General features: G+C 35.5%; 1 protein-coding gene and 1 pseudogene across 8 annotated transcripts in view; one reads left to right on the forward strand and one right to left on the reverse strand.

Moving 5' to 3' along the window:
• BIRC6 (baculoviral IAP repeat containing 6) overlaps positions 1–17,898 on the reverse strand; it is a 199,318-nt gene that overhangs the window by 136,246 nt on the left and 45,174 nt on the right. For all 8 annotated transcript variants that reach the window (XM_045827786.1, XM_045827785.1, XM_045827789.1 and 5 more), the window contains exons 9-12: positions 13,548–13,606; positions 7,635–9,029; positions 3,666–3,815; positions 228–453 (exon numbers count right to left, since the gene is read on the reverse strand). In XM_045827786.1, the coding sequence (XP_045683742.1) occupies positions 228–453; positions 3,666–3,815; positions 7,635–9,029; positions 13,548–13,606 (1,830 nt within the window). The remainder of the gene's footprint in view (positions 1–227; positions 454–3,665; positions 3,816–7,634; positions 9,030–13,547; positions 13,607–17,898) is intronic.
• On the forward strand, positions 15,203–16,029 carry LOC123812138 (annotated as a pseudogene).

Genomic DNA, 17,898 nt, shown 5'->3' on the forward strand with positions numbered 1-17,898 from the left:
TATATTTTCAAAATTCACATTAAATGTGTAAAATGTTAGTATGTCTGTTAAATGAATCTGTGGATTGAGTCTATTTTATCCTACAAGTAAGAATATAACAATTTCCAAAATTCAGGTGACAAAACAAAAGCTATTAATATAAAAAGAAAAATACTAATATATCTGAGAATTCTGTGTTGCCTCTAACAAATCATACAATATGGACTCAACCTGGAAAACTGTTTTACCTGTCAGTCTGTAGTTTCCAAGTTCTAGTATGCTGAGCAGCATCACCGTGGTGTTGCTGATGCAAGTGCTGAGGATGCCTCCTTTGCTGCTGTTCTTGTTGAACTTCTACCCAGCATGGAGGGACAGTGGCTGAAAACCGTGGAGTCAAAGTCTCAAAGCGGGTTAGCTCCACTAAAGACGTCAAGATGTCAAGGGTGAAAGGCTGGTCCACCAACAAATCAACTCCTTAATAACAGTGAATGCAAAATTTGAAATAAGTTTTTTAAAAAGTAGTGTTAATTCATGTTTCTTTCTATTCAATTGCAACACTTACCAAATATTCTGAAAGTTAATAAGGTGGACTCAGATACATGCAACTAAAGTAACTAGCAGTGATTTCACAACAGGCATAAGAAAACTCCATCTTGAATATTTTAAATTACGGAAGGCTACTCATTACTGGAGATCCATAAACTCCACCTGTTAGAGGAGTCCTGCCTGAACTGTAGCCCTAAATTAGTAAGGGCAACAAAAGTAATGGTGTGGAATGCAAACCCAACTTCCATCAGATCAATATTAATTTTTTAGATTTTCTTATTTATAAAAAATGCTAAACATCAGCAAGCATGTAACATCTGTCCTTTTGAATACTATTTTTTTCTACTTTTGTGGTAGTTAAAAATATCATATATACATACCACCATTATAAGAGTAATAACTAGCTTCAGAAAAATTGTTTTTTTAATTAAATATATGCATTCACATTTGTGAAGTGTCTAATATAACACAAAGCTGAATGGCTGTTATTCTTGTTTCAATTAACAAAAGGTTAAAAAGACGACTAAAATACAAAATTTGATAGGTTTAGAATACTTTCACAAAAAAATTTACACCAAGTTCCAGAAAATTATTACAAGTGTACTTCACACTACATTTTTTCTCAAAGCTTAGAGTAAATTGACTGAAACTGTATTCAATTGTTTAAACATGTAAGAATATACAATTTTTCATAAATAAATGCTGGGGTTTTTTTTGAGTCCCCCTTCATATTATCAGTACATCAATGTCCCTTCCTTACATTACAGTCATGCACCATTTAACAATGGGATACATTCTGAGAAATGCATCCTTAGGTGATTTTATCATCACAGAGTGCACTCACACAAACCTAGATGGTACAGCCTACTACACGCCTAGGTTATACCATCTATACCATCTGCTCCTGGGTGCAAGACTATATGTATAGTATGTTACTGTGCACAAGAAGATTGAATGGAGCATAAGAGAAAATAAAGGATTCAGGAAACACAGCAAATAGCACATATAAGGCTACTGCCAGTGTTACACAGAATACTATTACCTGGCAAACTTTTTTTATAAGTAGAAAGACAACACTCTAAAATAATAATTAAAAGTATAGTATAGTAAATGCACAAACCTGTATCATAGTGATTTACTATTTTTATCAAGTATTACGCAGTGGACGAAACAGTACGTGCTACCCTACACAAGGGGGGACCCCTCCAAAAACCGGAATTATCTTCTGGAAGGCAGTCCCCTGGTAGTACAAGCTTCCCCTATTAGGTCAGTGTTCTAGGAACCCATCTGTATCAGTGCACCAGCTAGCATGGATGTGAAAGGTTGCGTTTGACTTCAGTGAATTTATTCACTGAAGACACGTTCAACACATTTACTCTTTTCACGATGGGTGGTTTATGAGCACACCTGCCCACACACTGCACTGAGTGTTCAGCAGTTTTAGACCAAAAACTGCATGACTCTTGTGTCCCATCCAACCTATTCACCTGATCTCACCCCGAGTGACACCTTTTGTTTCCCTGAATGAAAAAAGTCTTCCTCAAAGGGAAACATTTTGCCCTTGTGGAAAAAGTGGAAGGGGAAAAAAAAAAGGCAGAAGCACAAAAAGGCACAAAAATTGTCAAGTTCAAAAATTGTTTTGAGCAGTAGAAAAAACATCTCAATAGGTGTTTTGCATCATATGGAGTGTACTTGGAAGGTGAGAGAAGTTTAATAAACATGTAAGAATAAATACACAATTTTTAATAAATAAATCCTGTTTGGGGGGTTCCCCCTTGTACATGACTGGCAAGACAGTTGGTTTGCTTACACTAGCATCATCACAAACACCTGAGCAGTGTGTCATAACATAATGCTACAATGGCCAAGAAGTCACTGGGCAGGAGGAATTGTTCAGCTCCATTAAAATCACATGGGACCACCATCATATATGCGGTCCATCATTGGACAAATGTCATCATGTGGTGCACCACTGTATTTACCTCTTTATAATCTAATCCACAGCTTTTCTACTAAATATTTTGTTTATGCACTTTATGAAAATACTTTGTTTGGATGGGGGCCACTGTGCATGCTACTAGAATCTAGCAGGCAGAAGCCAGAAATACTGCTAAGATAGCTCAGGACAGTCCCCCCACAACAAAGATTGATCTAGTCCAAAATGTCAACAGTGCTGAGGAGGCTGAAAACGCCTAGCATACAAAGTAGTGAGGATTATACTAATAATCACTAAAGTTACTATATTAGTAACCACTAAAAGTCTGCTTTTGGTGCAAAGCAGAATGATCAAAAATGCCCAAGCACCAACTTTATGTATTAGTTCCATTTAGAATACATTTGAGTTTAAACACACTTTTCATTACAGATTTATGAAAATCTGCGATGGACCGCATATATGATGGTGGTCCCATGTGATTTTAATGGAGCTGAACAATTCCTCCTGCCCAGTGACTTCTTGGCCATTGTAACATTATGTTATGACACACTGCTCAGGTGTTTGTGATGATGCTAGAAGTTATCAAACTTCTTTTAAATGCTCAATCTAGGGAGTAAAATGTAGAAACTACTGAGAGTAAAACATAACAGGCCTATGGAAGTACAAAAGGACTAACAGTAGGCACAGAGGTTGGGGAAAGAGCTCAGTTGAATTGTACACTCTCAAGTTTCACAATGGGGCAGCGAGGGTCTGAATACACTATTCCAGGGCGAAAGTATGTTTTCAGCTTTTCAATTACAGTAGTAATATTAGTAATGTGGGCCATTCTGTTGACTTGACACTTACTTAATGAACTCTTCTGTTTTTCTCTCCTCTCTAGCTAGACCAAAAACTCCTTCATAACCAATGTAATGTTTTCACCTTAGGTAACTGAACCAGCATTGGTCAACCTACCACAGATTGAGAACCACTTCTTATTTTATGTTTACAACACTTTCCAACTACTGGAAAAATGATAACTAATACACAAAAATAAGCCTAGTAAAAGAATGCCAATAAGGAAATGAATTCCCTCAACAAAGTAACCAAGAGTTGACTACAAAAACTGAAATAATTTAAGAATATAAATAAAAAAGACTCAGAAGACTTAAAATGTCCAAAGAATTTGCATTTTTAAAAATCATTTAAAAACTTAGTATCATACCTGAAATGCCAGGACTTGAAGGATTTGATAAAGGCTTGGAACCTTCTGAAGATGGTTCCATTCCTTTACAAAGGGATCCATCCACTAGTATATCAGCTTCATCAATATCATCACAGGTTCCTCCAATTTGGAGAAAATGAAGCTCACCACCTACAGTGTAGTAAAATTTCATCAACACAGATACATGGAAAATGGGCAAATATACAAATGTACTTTATTAGCTAAAAAGTTATTTTAATATCACTTGACAGTAGGATAAAAAAAAAGGCAGGCAGGAGGAATCAGTGAAATAAAAATAGACCAGCACAAATTAACAAATCTAAATAAAAGAAAGAAGAGATTTTTAAAAATCAAAAGCATCTCAATGACGTATTAGACAGATCAAGTATAGGAACATATATGTAATGAGAATTCCAAAAAAAAGAGACAAGGCACAGAAAAAGTGTTTATGAAATAATGGGCAAAAACTGATGAGATTTTATGGAAAACATTCCACTACAAATCCAGTCAATTCAATGAACCTCAAGTAGGATAAACACAAGGAAACCCACAGATACACATACATTCTAGTCAAGCTGCTCAAAGTCCAAGTCAATGAGAAAATCTTCAAAGCAGCAAATTAAAAATAACTCATCACAGGAAAACTACAATGGAAATTAACAACTCGCTTATCAGAAACAATGGAGGCCAAAGGCAACAGAATGCCATGTACAGAAATAGTCTACCAATAATTCTACATACAGCATTATTGTTCAAAAATGAAGGTGAAAGAGACCTTTACAGACAAGCAAAGGCAGAGAATTTTTTGCTAGCAGACCTGCCTTACAGTAAGTACCAAAGAAAGTCCTTCAACATAAAAGAAAATGCCAAATCATAAGGAAACACAGAAATAATAATTAGCTAAGCAAAATATTTTTTCCTCATTTGTTAACTTTTATATAAGATAAAGATTTTATAAAATAACTAACACTTTGCCCTGGCCAGTGTGGCTTAGTTGGTTAGAGAATCATTCTGTAACCAAGGGTGTGCAGGTTTGATTCCTGGTCAGGGCACACGCATAGGTTGCAGGTCCTGGGTATATGGGGCAGGGCAGGTGGCAACCAATGGATGCTTCTCTCTCACATCAAAGTTTCTTTCTCTCCCTTCCTCTACCTCTAAAAAGTTATGAAAGAATGTCCTTGGGTGAGAATTAAAAAAAAATCTAACACTTTTTGGTTGGGTTTATAACTTATCTAAACACAATACATAAGAAAACAGTAGCACAAAGGTAGGGGAAAAGAAAAGATTAAAGTTTCTGAACGACAATAAAATAATTAAAAATAAAAGATTAAAGTTTCTATCTTTTACTAGAATTAAGTTAGTATTTTTCTGAAGTAGAATATATTAAGTTAAACCACTAAGAATATAACTTCAAAAATAAGAATAATGCTCCTCAACTTATGATGGGGGTTACTTCCCAGTATACCCATCCTAAATTGAAAATATTCATAAATTGAAAATTCATTTAATATACCTAACTTACTAAACATCATAGCTTTAAGCCTAGTTAGTTTCTACTTATCACCTTTGCACCATTTTAAAGTAAAGAAAACACTAAGTCAAACCATCTTAATTTTGGAATTATCTTAATACTTTTTAAAAAATATCAACACAAGCACTGGTGATGTCATGCCAAATGACACAGTAGAAGATTCTAGGTAGGAATCTCCAGAGATTAGTAGTACTCCATCAAAGCAACAACTGAACTAGGAACAGCAACTGGAATCAACTACTCAGGAACTCGAGAACGTAACAAGGCAAGACATCCAAAGGTGCTCTTCCATAAGAGCAGGCTGCAGGAACCAGCAGCCACCCCCCATTCCTCAGCCCTCTCCCAGCTGCAGGGCAAGTGGCCCACGTTTCTGGACTGGCTGGCTGTCGTGCGGTTGGGCATGAGGAAGCTTGTTGCACATACTTGTGCACCCACGTATGTGTGTGTGCATTCTACTTCCAAATATTAATCAAAGACAGCTGCATCAAATCTACTTTTTCATATACTAGTAGTAGCACTAAGAAAACTAACTTATAACCTTTATTAATTGCAAGAGTTTTATCAAGACTCAATGATCCCCCATGAGAGTTTTATGCTATTTTAATATACTCATATAAGAGTATCACATCCATTTAATTCATAGTCTGCAGTGCTTTTTAAAAATCTTTTATCTACTTTATGAACTGGCATATATGCATTTTAAAACATCAATTTTTCTTTCCTCTTTATTGTTATTAACCTAATCTTTTCAAATGCATCTCGATGAGCCAACCCTTGAAGAACCAGGGGATAATTTTCAAAGTGGTTGACTTCTCAGGCATTTTCTTGTCCTTCACTCACGCAAGATCACTTCCTAGAACTGCTTCACTGTCCAAATTCCAAGAACACATTAATCTATTTTGTGGCTTAAATATTATTTCTCCTTTAAGCTGCCAAAAGTATATTTGATCAAATAGTAATTTCAATCACAAAACCCTACTGCATTTCTGGAAACTACTAGTACCTCACAAAGATATGCCCTGAGGCCAGGGCCCTCACGTTCCAAGCCCAGCTTCACTTCAGAAGGCCAATGGCAAGTTAACTTGTTTTCATTTTTTTAAATCTTTCAGATTAAGATTCCAAAACATGCCAATGCATGAGTTTTCTAATTTTGTTTTACTCCGGCAGTATCTAATCATTCTAATGACAGAAAGCCAAGTCTGAATGCTGACTGTGTGCCCGTAGCTCTGTGACTTAGGCAAGTTACTTAACCTCTCTCCCTCGGTTTCCTCACCTGTAAAATGGAGAGAATTATAATACATACCTCATACAGTGATGTGAGGACTGAGTGAATTAACAGAGGTAAAGCTCTCACAACAATGAACTGGCCACACATGATCAATAACTTGATACTACCCTTCATACAATATAGTATTTTAATGGTTCTTCTGAACTTTATCAACTCAATTCAAAGTTTTACTAGCCTAAAGTTATTCTGCATTGCTCAGTTTTCATACTGATCCTGTTGGGTTTTTATGTTATTTGAAGATATTTTCCCCTTATTGTTTCACATGATATGTTTCAAAGAAGGCAAACGGAACCACTACATTTACCATTATTCTTCTTAGCTGAAGTCTTGAAATCTTTTTAGAGAGGAAAAACAGGTTGATTCCTACCAAAACCAGAGGAGATAATGCAACTCTTCTTAAACCCAATTCCTCTGCCAAGTATTGGCTATTTACCTAGTCTTCAAACATCTCCTGGCCCTAAATTCCTCCTAAACTATCATCAGGACTATTCATATTGCCTGATATTGTCAGTAATCCTTCCCCAAAATTGCTTTTTCTCTCCAACTTAAAATACATATTGAGAAAAGTAGGGGAAAAAAACATACTATGTGTTAATCTATACGGGTCCTCAGATGTTGTAAAACTATTCACTATCACTCAGAGATCAGGAGTAAATCAAACCAAAAAAGTTAGCAACAGTAATAATCACTAAATGTTTTTATTTTAGAAAGAAATAAGGACCAGTATCTGTGCCAGAAACTTTACATACATTATTTCATTTAATTCTAAGAAGCCTGGAAATAGGCCTTCTTATCGTAGTCTATAAATAAAGAAACAAAGGCTTACTGAGTTTAAAGTAACTTGCCCAAGACCACAAATTTGAGCAGATGCAGAGTCAGGGTTCACAGAAAAAACAGCAGGTTATTTTCTTGAGGTTAAAGCAGAAAAGATACTTTCTAAGAAACATTAGTTTATTTACAATAGAATCCTTACCTAGGGCAGTAGAAAAAAGTTTTAAAAACTGCTGTAATAGTAGAAAGACCACTTCATTATAAAAGAATAAATTTCTCATCTATATGGATCTAACAGTCATACTAGGTATGCACATCAATGAATGACATACAGCAGTTTTGTAAGGATGCAGATGAACCCGACAAACCACCCACTTACCTTTGGTGCACGCACACAGCCTGTCTGTCCCAGAGCAGTAAATGACAGAAACGAATGTGTCCTGTTCTTCAGTGCCCTCCTTTTTGGGAGGTTCCACTTTGGCCAATATTTCAAAGTTTGAAAGATCTAATATTTTTACATATCCTCCCTGAGTGGTTATTACCAAATGTCCAAGAGTAGAAATATCAGATTTCTTTTCTCTCTCGATGCCATTCTTTGAGGTTAATTGCATTTCCTCAATAGGTTCTTCACAGTCATCCTCTCGATTATCCAGTATATCTGGTGGAAGCAAAATGAGCGAGGTAATTGTGTCCTGGGGATCTTTGATATGTTGGATTTTTATCGGCTCCTCTTCTAAAGTCACTATCCGAGTGGCATAATTCATTTTATAAAGTATTAAATATCCACCACTAACATTCCTCTGCTCAGGCTGAATTATCAAAGGAGTCTGTACATCTGCTGGTGATTCGTGTTGGATTACACTAATATTTGCACCATTCACTACAGCAAGATTGCATTCCAGCTCACCTTTCCGTCTATTACATAGCGCAGAGTTTAATTTATTTAAATTATTCAAGGCCTCTACCTGATTTATTGCACTCAAGGATTCAACAGGGCATGTCCGCAGTCCTACCAACAAATGAATTCCATCAGCACAAGGAGTTATTGAGTCTATACAAAGATTCTCCTCCTCTGCAAACTTTGGCAGCCTCAAGCACTGAACCAAAGTCCCAGGCTTGGGAAACACAGAGTTCCACTTCTCAGAATCTGGAGAGGTAAGGTTGGCCGCTGCATCTGCAAACTGCTGAATGTACGTCACAGGAGGATCCTGCAACAACAACTGCTCCTGGCTATCCAGTTCCATTTCAATAATCTGTGGAACTGTAAAACCATCATCATGCAAACTTTTACTCATTATATTGTTCATCTGTGAAAAGATTTTTCCTGCTTTTTCATCAGATTCCTTGATGCTATAAAGAAGCAAAATGGGTAAAGTCCTCCTCACCAGAGGAGAATTTAATTCTGAATTAGTGCAGGATTCATTGTCAGTTGATCCTTGTTCCGATATACTTTCACCCTGAGTTCTGCTTAAACCATCCAGTGACCTGTGAGAATTACTACTAATGGGTGAGGTAGCAGGAGATTTATATGTTAATAAACCTCCAGCCAATAAACATGGAAAGGGAATGTTGTGTTGTTCCTGGTGCTTTTCCTTCGTCTTTTCACTCTTAGAGTTTGTTAAGCAAGGATTTGCCCCAAGTTCTTCAAGATCCTTTACAGTATCTTCAAGCACATTTGCAACAATCTCCCACTGAAGTTTTTCTGGCTGCTGAAGAATGCTGAGTGCTGTTATATCAAGGCTCATTTCCATGGCTTCCTTCTGTGATGTATGCCCTTTGAAAAGAGAAAATATTCATTAGCAATGGCTTTGGGAATGAAATCAAAATCTCTAGTATGATGTTTTCATTCATTTTTGTTTTGACTCATCTAGTCCATGCATTATAATATATACCGTAAGTGGAAGGATTTAATGTACTTTAAAGAAAATTTAATCAAATCTGGGTAAACCTACCCAGAAAAAACATAAAGCTATCCAAGAGACTTTAAATCATTTTCATTCCAATTTTAATGCATGTGCTGCCAAAGCGAGCACTTAAAATCATTTTCAATTCAGAATATATTCACTTGACAATTTGTTAGCAAAACCTGTTTTTAAAAATTAGGATACTAAAAAGGTTAAAAAATAAAGACATCATTAATATCAAAATAATAGAAACAAAGCCAGAAACAATACTATTTATGCATCTATCATTTATGCACTTTGAATATCCATGAAACATTATTGTAATCTCAGTTCCTTTTCCTTTACAATTTAGAAAAAGTCATTAGCATCATCTCCTCTTGTCTACCCTACCATGTTGATTATCATAGCATGAAATTTAATTCTAACCCCAAGCTTACACAAAAGAAAAATAACTAGACAGAAAAATTCCCCAAATGTATAATTTTAAAAATGAAACTCATCTTATTATTATATGCTAATTTTTAGTTCATTTAAAGTCAACTACATAACATTATACCTTAATGAGCTTCTGTTTATTGTGTACTCGTCAAGCTGTCCCCTTACAAATAGCACAAGAGTCATTTGGAACAGTCTCAATGCTCCAAACATGCCATCTGTGTCTACACAAAACCCTGTAAGAGTCATCAGTAAACCCCCAAACCGGGTATAATCTTGACGCCAAACTGAAAGTTTCAACCAATCTGGTTTTTTCTGAATAGTACGAAGCACTTCCACTTTCAGGCAACAACAGTATCAGCAATAATAATATAAAGACCATTCCAGGTAACTTGTGGAAGAACCAAAAAAAAAAAAACATTGGAATTGGCTTTACAATTTTAGATAATACAGAGGAGTAAGTGAGTCAAGGTGATTGCATAAAAGACTGAAAGCTGCCCAAGTCCAGGAATCAACGAGAGATATTCATGGAACACCAAACATTTAAGATATACTGAAAGTTCTGTTTGTACCATTTTCGTTACCTATTTCATTTACATTATCTTCAAAATGCTCACAGGCAGCTTTATCTAGAATTTCCCTTGTTCTGAGATTAATCTTTTTCACATAATATCATTATGATCATCTAAGACTAAAACCATTTCTAGCTAAGCAGAAGAAATTTTTGGTTATAAACTCAACAATTTAATTGTCTAATGAAGCTGTGCATTTATTTAACCATTCATTTGGCTATATTCATGTGCAGCCTGTACACTGCCATGTAGTATTTATATATATTTATTCTACTTTACTAAGTTACTAACCTAGAGTTGAAATGAAATTTAGACTGTGAGACTTTTACATAAATCTTGAGGATGCTCAACTATTTTTAGAGCAAACTGAAACTTATTTAACTTTCTTAAGTTATGATAAGAAATTGCCAAGAAAAAACTATTTTTATATGTATGTGATATATGTACACAAAACACATTAGCCATAAATTACATATATTAACACATATCAAAGATAATATTCAAAGTAAATGGAATGTGAGATGAGAGTGTTCCTTAGACAGGAAAGTACAAGTGATGCTACTACTCTGCTTCTTCCTTGTTATTGAATCAAACCTGGGGAACAGCACAGGCCATGTATGCTGCTTCGGAAGACTGACAAAAGCACAATGAGAACTGTCAAACACTTCAGTAGGAAAACTTGCTGTCTTATCTCAGAATCTGTAAAGCCCACTGTACTACAAAATACAGTTTTAAACAATAAACCTACAGTCATCCTGAAGTATAATATTCTTCAGAGAATCATTTTGGAAAACCCTTCCCTATTCTGTTTACTTAAGCAGTTCCAACCCACAGTTCTGCCAACCAAATTTCCTGAGGTTAGCAATTAGGTTTTACCCAGGCACTTTTCTAAAACCATCAAAGCTCAATTTGAACCTTTCCTTCAATCTCCTGATAAACATTCTTTTGACTCTTCACAAAAGCAATATATCCTTAATTCTGATATATGGCCCTCAAACTTTCCTGACATCTATCTAGATATACTTTCAAAAGTCATAACTGTCTTAACACCAGCTAAAAGTTTACTATCCACTCACATTTTTGAAATTATAAAACATATTCCCTAATTCTTCAGACTGTATCATTGAGTTTGATGATAACCATCTGAAGTCAGTAAATATGTTTTGAAATAGCATTTATGACTTAGTTTATTCAAGAAGAGAACACATATTCCATTAATATCACAAATTCATTAAGTCACCAAAAAATCTTTCAATGTAAGAGCTTATTCTAAACTCTTATAAATATTCTAATTTTATATATAATTATATCAGTATAATTAGCTTATTTTACTGCAAATAAACAATCCACTTACAAATCTCAAAAGGAACCAATTAAAAAACTAGAATTTTTTTCTTTTCTTACCATTATTACATTTTAATACTGCATAAGGACAACGCTCCCAGCCCTAAATGAGGCATCATGAAAAGAGTCAATGAGAATATATGGTAATTTTTTTAGATGCTGGAAAGTGGAGTAAACAGACTACAGTATCTAGAGGAAGTGTAAAAGATCAAATAGGCATTGATGAAAAAGATAAAGGTAGAAAGAGGATAAGAACATAGACCAAAGATAGATACTGTAATTTTAAAGATACCTACTGAGAACCTTAGACCCAGAGAAAAGAACAAAGCTATAGCACACAAAGAAAAGGTTATAGCTAGAATTCTTAAAAACTACGAGTAGAAAAAAGGGAACACTTAGTTCAAATACTTCAGTTTAACAAAGGAAAAACTGAGGGCCAAAGAGATAAAGTGACTTGACAACCAAAGAGATATTTTGTACAAAGAGATTAAGCCCTAACCATGTCTCAAGGTGACCACTGACTGGTTTATTACTATTTATCAAATTAAGAATATGTTATAGTACCCCTTTTCTGTTTTTGCAAAAAGGGCAACAAAGATGTGAAGGAACACGATCATTTTATTACTAAATATCTTTAAATGAAATCTTTACTTTTCTAAAGTTAATTATATATCTGTACATCAATCAGGACATTTTCCTACTTTCCTACTGATATTTTTCGTTTCTAAGAACTACCTCAAAAGATAACTAAAGGCCAGCCCAAAACCCATCCAGTAGTGTTTGATGGCTTTAAAAAGGACTTCATGACAAATCAGAATTTAGAGAGCACGTCCTACTTTATACTAAATCTATAACTTTTGACAAATATACTATACAAAACCATATTTCTTCTACAGAGATTTAACAAGTTATTTATGTCCTTAATTCATGAGATTTGACATTAGAAAATGGCCACAGTGTAGTAACAGTCACTTTTCTAAAATACTGGCTACTTCTAGGAATTATGCTTTAGATATTTTTATCTTAATCCCCAAAACTCAAATTAACAGATATTAGTACAACTTTTATATACTAGGAAATGCTATCAGACTATAATGTAATGACATGATCTGAATTCTCATCGAGTAAAACTATTTTGAGATGCACTATTAGTCCTGCCTATACTTTAAGTATACATAAGTACATTAAAATATAAACATATTCTTTTGCTTTAATACTTCACAAGATAATGAATTTGGCAGCATTTAGTTGATGCCTTAATGTCTAGGATTTTATACTTAGAAATGTATTTTCTAGTCATCTGTTTTATTTTGTGAATAAAGAACCTTAATTAGCTGTTACTTGTATTGTGTCCTGGCTGGTGTGGCTCAGTGGATTGACTGCTGGTCTGTGAACCAAAGGGTCACTGGTTTGATTCCCAGTCAGGGCACATGCATGGGTTGCAGGCCAGGTCCCCAGTCAGGGGTGTGCAAGAGGCAACCATACACTGATGTTTCTCTCCCTCTTTTTTTCTTCCCCTCTCTCTAAAAATAAATAAATAAAATCTTTAAAAAATAAATAAATGTTACTTGTATTGCCCTAACTGGTATAACTCAATGGAATGAGCACCAGCCTGCGGGCCTGAGAACAAAAGGTTGCCGGTTCAAATACCAGTAAGGGCACATGCCTGGGCTGTGGGCTCAGTCCCTAGTTGGGGATGTGCGAGAGGAAACGGATGTATTTCTTGCACACATTGACGTTTCTCTCCCTATCTTTCTCCCTCCCTTTCCCTCTCTCAACCAACCAACCAACCAACCAACCAACAAATAAATAAAATGGTGATTTTATTTAATAAAAGAATACATTATGCAAATAAACTGAACACATTCCAAAAGGATTAATGTTAACTTCCTGTCATCTGTAACTAAAATTTGCTAAAGCTGTCCCTTTACTTCCTTTGACTTAACTATGTACCATTCAGAATTTAAGTATGAAACACTACATACTACTAATTCAAGATCTCTTACATAAACAGATTTTCTAACATTTTTTACATACCTGTCACAGAATCTGATCTGGAATGCTCTTCACTGTCTGAATCCTCCAGTAAATCATCACTTAAAAGACAAAGTAAAAAAATAATTTGATATATGATACAGAGAAAAAAAAAACAAAAAAGTACAATGTTACAACCATGGCTTTATATCTGGAATATAAGCATCATCAAAACTATTAAAACTAGCTTAGCCCTGGCCAGACAGCTCAGTTGGTTAGAGCATGGTCCCCGTACATTAAGGTACAGGTTCAATCCCCAGTCAAGGCACATAAGAATCAACCAATGAATGTATAAATAAGAGGAACAACAATTCAATGTTTCTCTCTCTGTCTCAAATCAATAAAAAAAAATTTTAGCTAACTTAAATGATATATAAGTAGATTGAAATCATAACTGATTAATAATACTGATTTTGAATCATGTTAAATTGTTAAATAAATGTCTGCCTGAAATAGGGTGTGGAAACCTCTAAGAATCTATAAAAGAATCTATAGGAATTTGAAGACTGTTAAGGTGTGACTAGGGATAGTTTGGCTAAGTAAAAGGATAAAAGAGAGGCACCTAATAAAATCAAGGACAAGCCTCCAGGAGAAAAATTTTAATAATTATTCTACTATTTCTAAATTTAAAAAAGGAACTCTAAAACCAAATAAAGAGCTATATAAATACATAACTATACATGTACTCAGACACACATGCATTTCTTTTTTGTTTTATATTTAGCTTGTTTGTTTCAAAAGGCCTGTCAAGACGCCTTGACAAGCAACGAAACTATTACAACCCAGAAGTTAGGAGTTAAGACAAGACACTCTTTTGCTCCGTACTCAGATGGTCAAGAAATGCCAGACCCTTCTTTGCAACCATCTTCATCCTCACTCTCCATTATTAACAGACAAGAAAAAAGATACAATTACAAATCAGTCTAGCACATTAGGCTGCATGTGTAGTATAGTAAACAGCACTTCTACAGCAGTCTAAAGTTCTGCTCACCCTAATTACAAAAACAAAAGATGTATTTTGTAAGAAGGAAAGTCAATTCTCCCTTTTTGAAACAATGTATTATACTCACATCTGAAACACTCAGGCACTTACAGTGTTATTTTAAATATAATGTAAATTAGTAATCTCTTTAAAGAAGTCTGAAACTTTGAGAACTTACTTAGATATTTTTGAGAAATTTTCTGTTTTAACTTGTTCAGTTGGTAATAACTGTCTGTAAACCAATTTTATACAATAATTGATAACAAGAAAAAATGCAAAAACTTTAACCCAGTTGCTAATTACCCCCAAGCTGTTCAAACACAAAAAGGCTCTTTCAGAGAATAGATACCTAGAAAAATGAATCCCAAGGGGAAATATTAATGAATTAAAATGAACCAGAATGAATTAGTCCCAACCAAGAAACATAATTGGTTTCGAATACAGATGGGCCTTTACATTAAGAAAAATAACCAATTACCCAACTATACTGAGATAAGGGTTAAAGTAACACATAAAGGGAGGGAGAGAGAGAGAGAAACAGAGCAAGAGAGAGAACATCAATGTGAGAGAAATGGGGATCGATTACCTGGTTATATGTGCCCTGACTGGGGATCAAACCCACAACCTTTACAAGTGCCCTGTCCAGAAATGGAACCCGCAACCTTTGGTGTACAGGATGACTCTCCAGTCAGCTGAACCACCAGGCCAGGGCAAGTAGTAGTGTATTTTAAAGAAGTAATTTGTGTACCTCAAAATGAAATTACAAAGACTATTGCAAAGGGTTGCCAAATAACCACCCTTAATTGACCCCGTCCAAAAAACACCTTTTTCTGAAGATCTTCAAAATGTAATGACTGTTTTTTATATTTTATTTTATGATAGAAAACTTCTCATACTGTTATGTAACAAAATCGCAGGTGAAATCATTGAATGGTACACTAAAAGGGTGAATTTCATGATGTGCAATTACACCTCAATAAAACATTTAACCTCACATGGGTTAAAGAAAACCCACACAGGAGGCAAGTTCGGTTGCACCAACACCAGTACACAGGGACAGACCAGCAAGTCCTTGGAATTAGACAGCAGGACATCCAGCTTGCGAATGGGAACCTCTGTTATATGTGACGAAAAAGCGATTTAAAAACGCGTGATGCTGAGAAGGGCAAGAAGATTTTTATTCAGAAGTGTGCTCTGTGCCATACTGTGGAGAAGGGAGGTAAGCACAAGACTAGGCCAAAGCTCTACGCTCTACTCCGGCTAAAGCCAGGGTGGATCCCTGGATTTTCTTACACAGATGCCGACAAGAACAAAGACATAACCTGGGAGAGGCTACACTGATAGAGTATTTGAAGAATCCGAAGAAGTACATTCCTGGAACAAAAATGATCTTTAATGGCATTAAGAAGATCTTATGCAGAAAGAGCAGGCTTGATAGCTTATCTCAAAAAAGCTTCTAAGGAAAAACAGTTAGCTGCTGCCTTGTTTATTACCAATGACTGACGTATTTTTTATGTGTGCCATATCTAAACTGATCTCACACACCAGAATTCAGATTATGAAGGGCTGACAGAACACATCTTTTGGGCAGTCCTGATTTAAATAAGACGGGCTTGTGGTTAAATGACTATGATCAGCTTTTTGAACTTTGATGGTAATTTTGGTTAAGAAAGGGCTATCACCATTTTTCCCTTCTAAAAATATGTTTGACTTAATCCATAATGTTCAACTTTTCACAGAGATGGTGAATGCCATCTCAAAACCTGTAGGAGATTCGTTTTATATTTAGATTTATGTTAAAAGGTTAACATAACCTTTATATTAATAGGTTTAATACTGAGGAAATACCTTCACTGTCTCTTAGAGAGCAAGACTCTCGTGTTTCAAATAGTGTTCACTGGCTGAAGCCCGCACCGGTGTGGCTCAGTCAGGTGAAATGTCTTCCCACAAAGTGAAGAGTCACCGGTTTGATTCCCAGGCAGGTCACCTACCTGGGTTGCCGGTTTGGTCACCAGTTGGGGCACATATGAGGGGCAAACAATCAGTCTTTCTCTCACACAGATGTTTCTCTCCCTCTCTCATTGCCCCCCCCTTGCCTTCTGACTAAAAATAAATTAATAAACTCTTTTTTTTTTTTTTAAAGAAAAGGCTGAAGATAAGCTGGCAGTGTCCATTTTATCTTTTTGGTTCTAACTATGCCAATTTAATTAAAATTTTCTGTATCGAAAGGGTTGCCTTTTACATAATGAAAGATATTTTAGTGTTTTGTGTATCATATCAAATAAAGAATATTTAACACTTAAGAAACCTACACACAATTATGCATTAAAATGCATATAAATATCAATATAAATGATGTTATTAAGTATACTATATATTTCAAGTTATTTGTTATTTTCCAATTTTTCTACAATAAGCATGCATTACCTAAGTAACAGACACTAGATTTACAAAAAGCCTTTTACATGGTATGAAACCTTCTACAAAGTAATGAACATAAAAAATAAGACATAACTAAGGTTTAAATGTTTACTTAAGATTATGTTTTGAAAATTAAGCAAGCTATAATTACAGAGGTACCCTAGTTTTCATATACCACTACAGTAAAGAACTTCAAAGTTAACTCAGAAAATTTTGTCAATTTGAAAGACATAACATACAAATGAGACAAAATGTTAATTTATTAAATTAAATGTGTTCCCAAATAAATATTCTTCCTTGAATGTATCAAAAGAAAGAAAAATGTTACTTTCTAAGTAGAGATAGTCAAAAACAATTCCTACATCAAAATTACAACTAAACTAGAGACCAACCAACATTCAGAACTGCCTGGAATTGAAGTGATTAGAAGTCCTACAACCAGAGAATTAATAAGAAGGAACATCATGACTGGTAAGGAGGGGCAGGGATGTGAAACAGGCTAGTCCCATACCCCCATGTGACAGAATTTGGGAGGGAAAGCACACTACAGAGGTACCCCCTGAAGAGTGAGAGGTCCCAGACCTGCACCAGGGCCCCCAACCCAGGATTCCAGTGCCAGGAAGAGAATCCCCGTAACTTCTGGCTGTGAAAACAAGTGGCAATTGTGGCTGAAGGAGCCGAAGACTTCTGGAGTCTTAGGCAGTCTCTCTGAGCTCCAGCGCTGGGGCAGCAGCTTAAAAGGTACCAGAGCCATACAGGGAGGAAATGAATTGTCTGGCATCAGGGCAGGAGCTGGGAGAAGCAGCTTTCACCCAGACTAAAGCACTGGCAGAATCCCTGTTCCTGTGATGAACACTCCGCCCCACAGAGCCAGCAGCCAGGTGCCATATCTGAGATTCCCTCAACCTGGCTCATTGTTCATCCAGGCTTAGTGATCCCCTAAGGCCACAT

The sequence above is a fragment of the Phyllostomus hastatus genome, unplaced genomic scaffold, assembly GCF_019186645.2.
Source record: "Phyllostomus hastatus isolate PE091 unplaced genomic scaffold, TTU_PhHast_1.1 phas_scaffold_78, whole genome shotgun sequence".
Classification (NCBI taxonomy): domain Eukaryota; kingdom Metazoa; phylum Chordata; class Mammalia; order Chiroptera; family Phyllostomidae; genus Phyllostomus; species Phyllostomus hastatus.